We start from the raw sequence: 1,030 nt of genomic DNA, 5'->3' as shown, positions 1-1,030 counted from the left end.
TTAGATTGTCATGAAAAATGGCTGCTTATACTGGGATTCTGGCAAGCAATGCACAGGGAAAAATTAAAAATGCATTAAATTTTAATTAAAATTAAGATTGGATAATTGAAATGTTCCTTACAAGTATAATGTTCATGTTGGTGGTTTAATTAAATTCTAATTAAATAAAAGAGAAGCTAACCATATCTGTCCTTTCTTCATTATTTATGTTGAGTGAATACTGACTTACTCCTCACCTTGAGCAGAGCTTTCTTCACTTCCTTGTTCCTCAGGGTGTACACCACAGGGTTTAGAAGGGGTGTCAGCACCGTGTAGAAAACTGCCACAACCCCATCCACAGCATCCCGGGAGCCTGGCCTCAGGTAAATGAAAAGACCAGGGCCAAAGAAACAAAGGACCACAATGCAGTGGGAGACACAGGTCTGAAAAGCTCTGTGTCTCCCCTCTCAGGTGCGGATCTTCAGGATGGAACAGGTGATGGACATATAGGACAGCACTATCAGGAGAAAGCAACCCAAGGCCACAACCCCAGTATTGACAAAGATCACCATCTCGTTCATGGAGGTGTCCGCACAGGTCAGCTTGAGGATGGGAGGGGCATCACAGAAGTAATGCTGGATCTGGCTGGGTCCACAGTAGGGCAAATGGAATGTCAGTGTGGTCTGGACAGCAGAGTGCAGATAGCCACTGAGCCACGTGCTGGTGGCCAGGAGGGCACACTCCTCCCTCTCATCATGCTGGCATACCTGAGCGGGTGACTGATGGCCAGGTAGCGGTCATAGGACATGACTGTGTAGAGGAAACACTCGGTGCTCCCCAGAAAGTGGAAGGAGTAGAGCTGGGCCACATAGCTGTGAAAGGAGATCGCCCTGCCTCCTGGGGACACCAAGGTCATCAGCATTTTGGGCATGGTGACCGTGGAGAACCACATGTCAATGAAGGACAGGTTGGTCAGGAAGTAGTACATGGGGGTGTGGAGGTGGGAATCCACCTTGATCACCAGCAAGATGAGGAGGTTCCCCACCACAGT

At 48.4% G+C, this 1,030-nt stretch overlaps 1 protein-coding gene across 1 annotated transcript; it reads right to left on the bottom strand.

Annotated features, from left to right (window-relative positions):
* Positions 1 to 200: 200 nt before the first annotated feature.
* On the bottom strand, positions 201 to 1,027 carry LOC102726444 (olfactory receptor 10G7-like; the record flags this gene model as incomplete). The annotated part of the gene is given in 2 exon segments (XM_031017247.2): positions 201 to 724; positions 727 to 1,027. Coding segments are annotated over 2 exon segments (825 nt in total), but the record flags the coding sequence as incomplete, so codon positions are not given.
* Between the last annotated feature and the right edge of the window lie 3 nt (positions 1,028 to 1,030).

Source organism: Leptonychotes weddellii, unplaced genomic scaffold, assembly GCF_054177405.1.
Source record: "Leptonychotes weddellii isolate Sample4059 unplaced genomic scaffold, ASM5417740v2 HiC_scaffold_6275, whole genome shotgun sequence".
Classification (NCBI taxonomy): Eukaryota; Metazoa; Chordata; class Mammalia; order Carnivora; family Phocidae; genus Leptonychotes; species Leptonychotes weddellii.
Note: the sequence above shows the minus strand (reverse complement) of the source record. Positions and strands in the feature narration are given on the sequence as shown.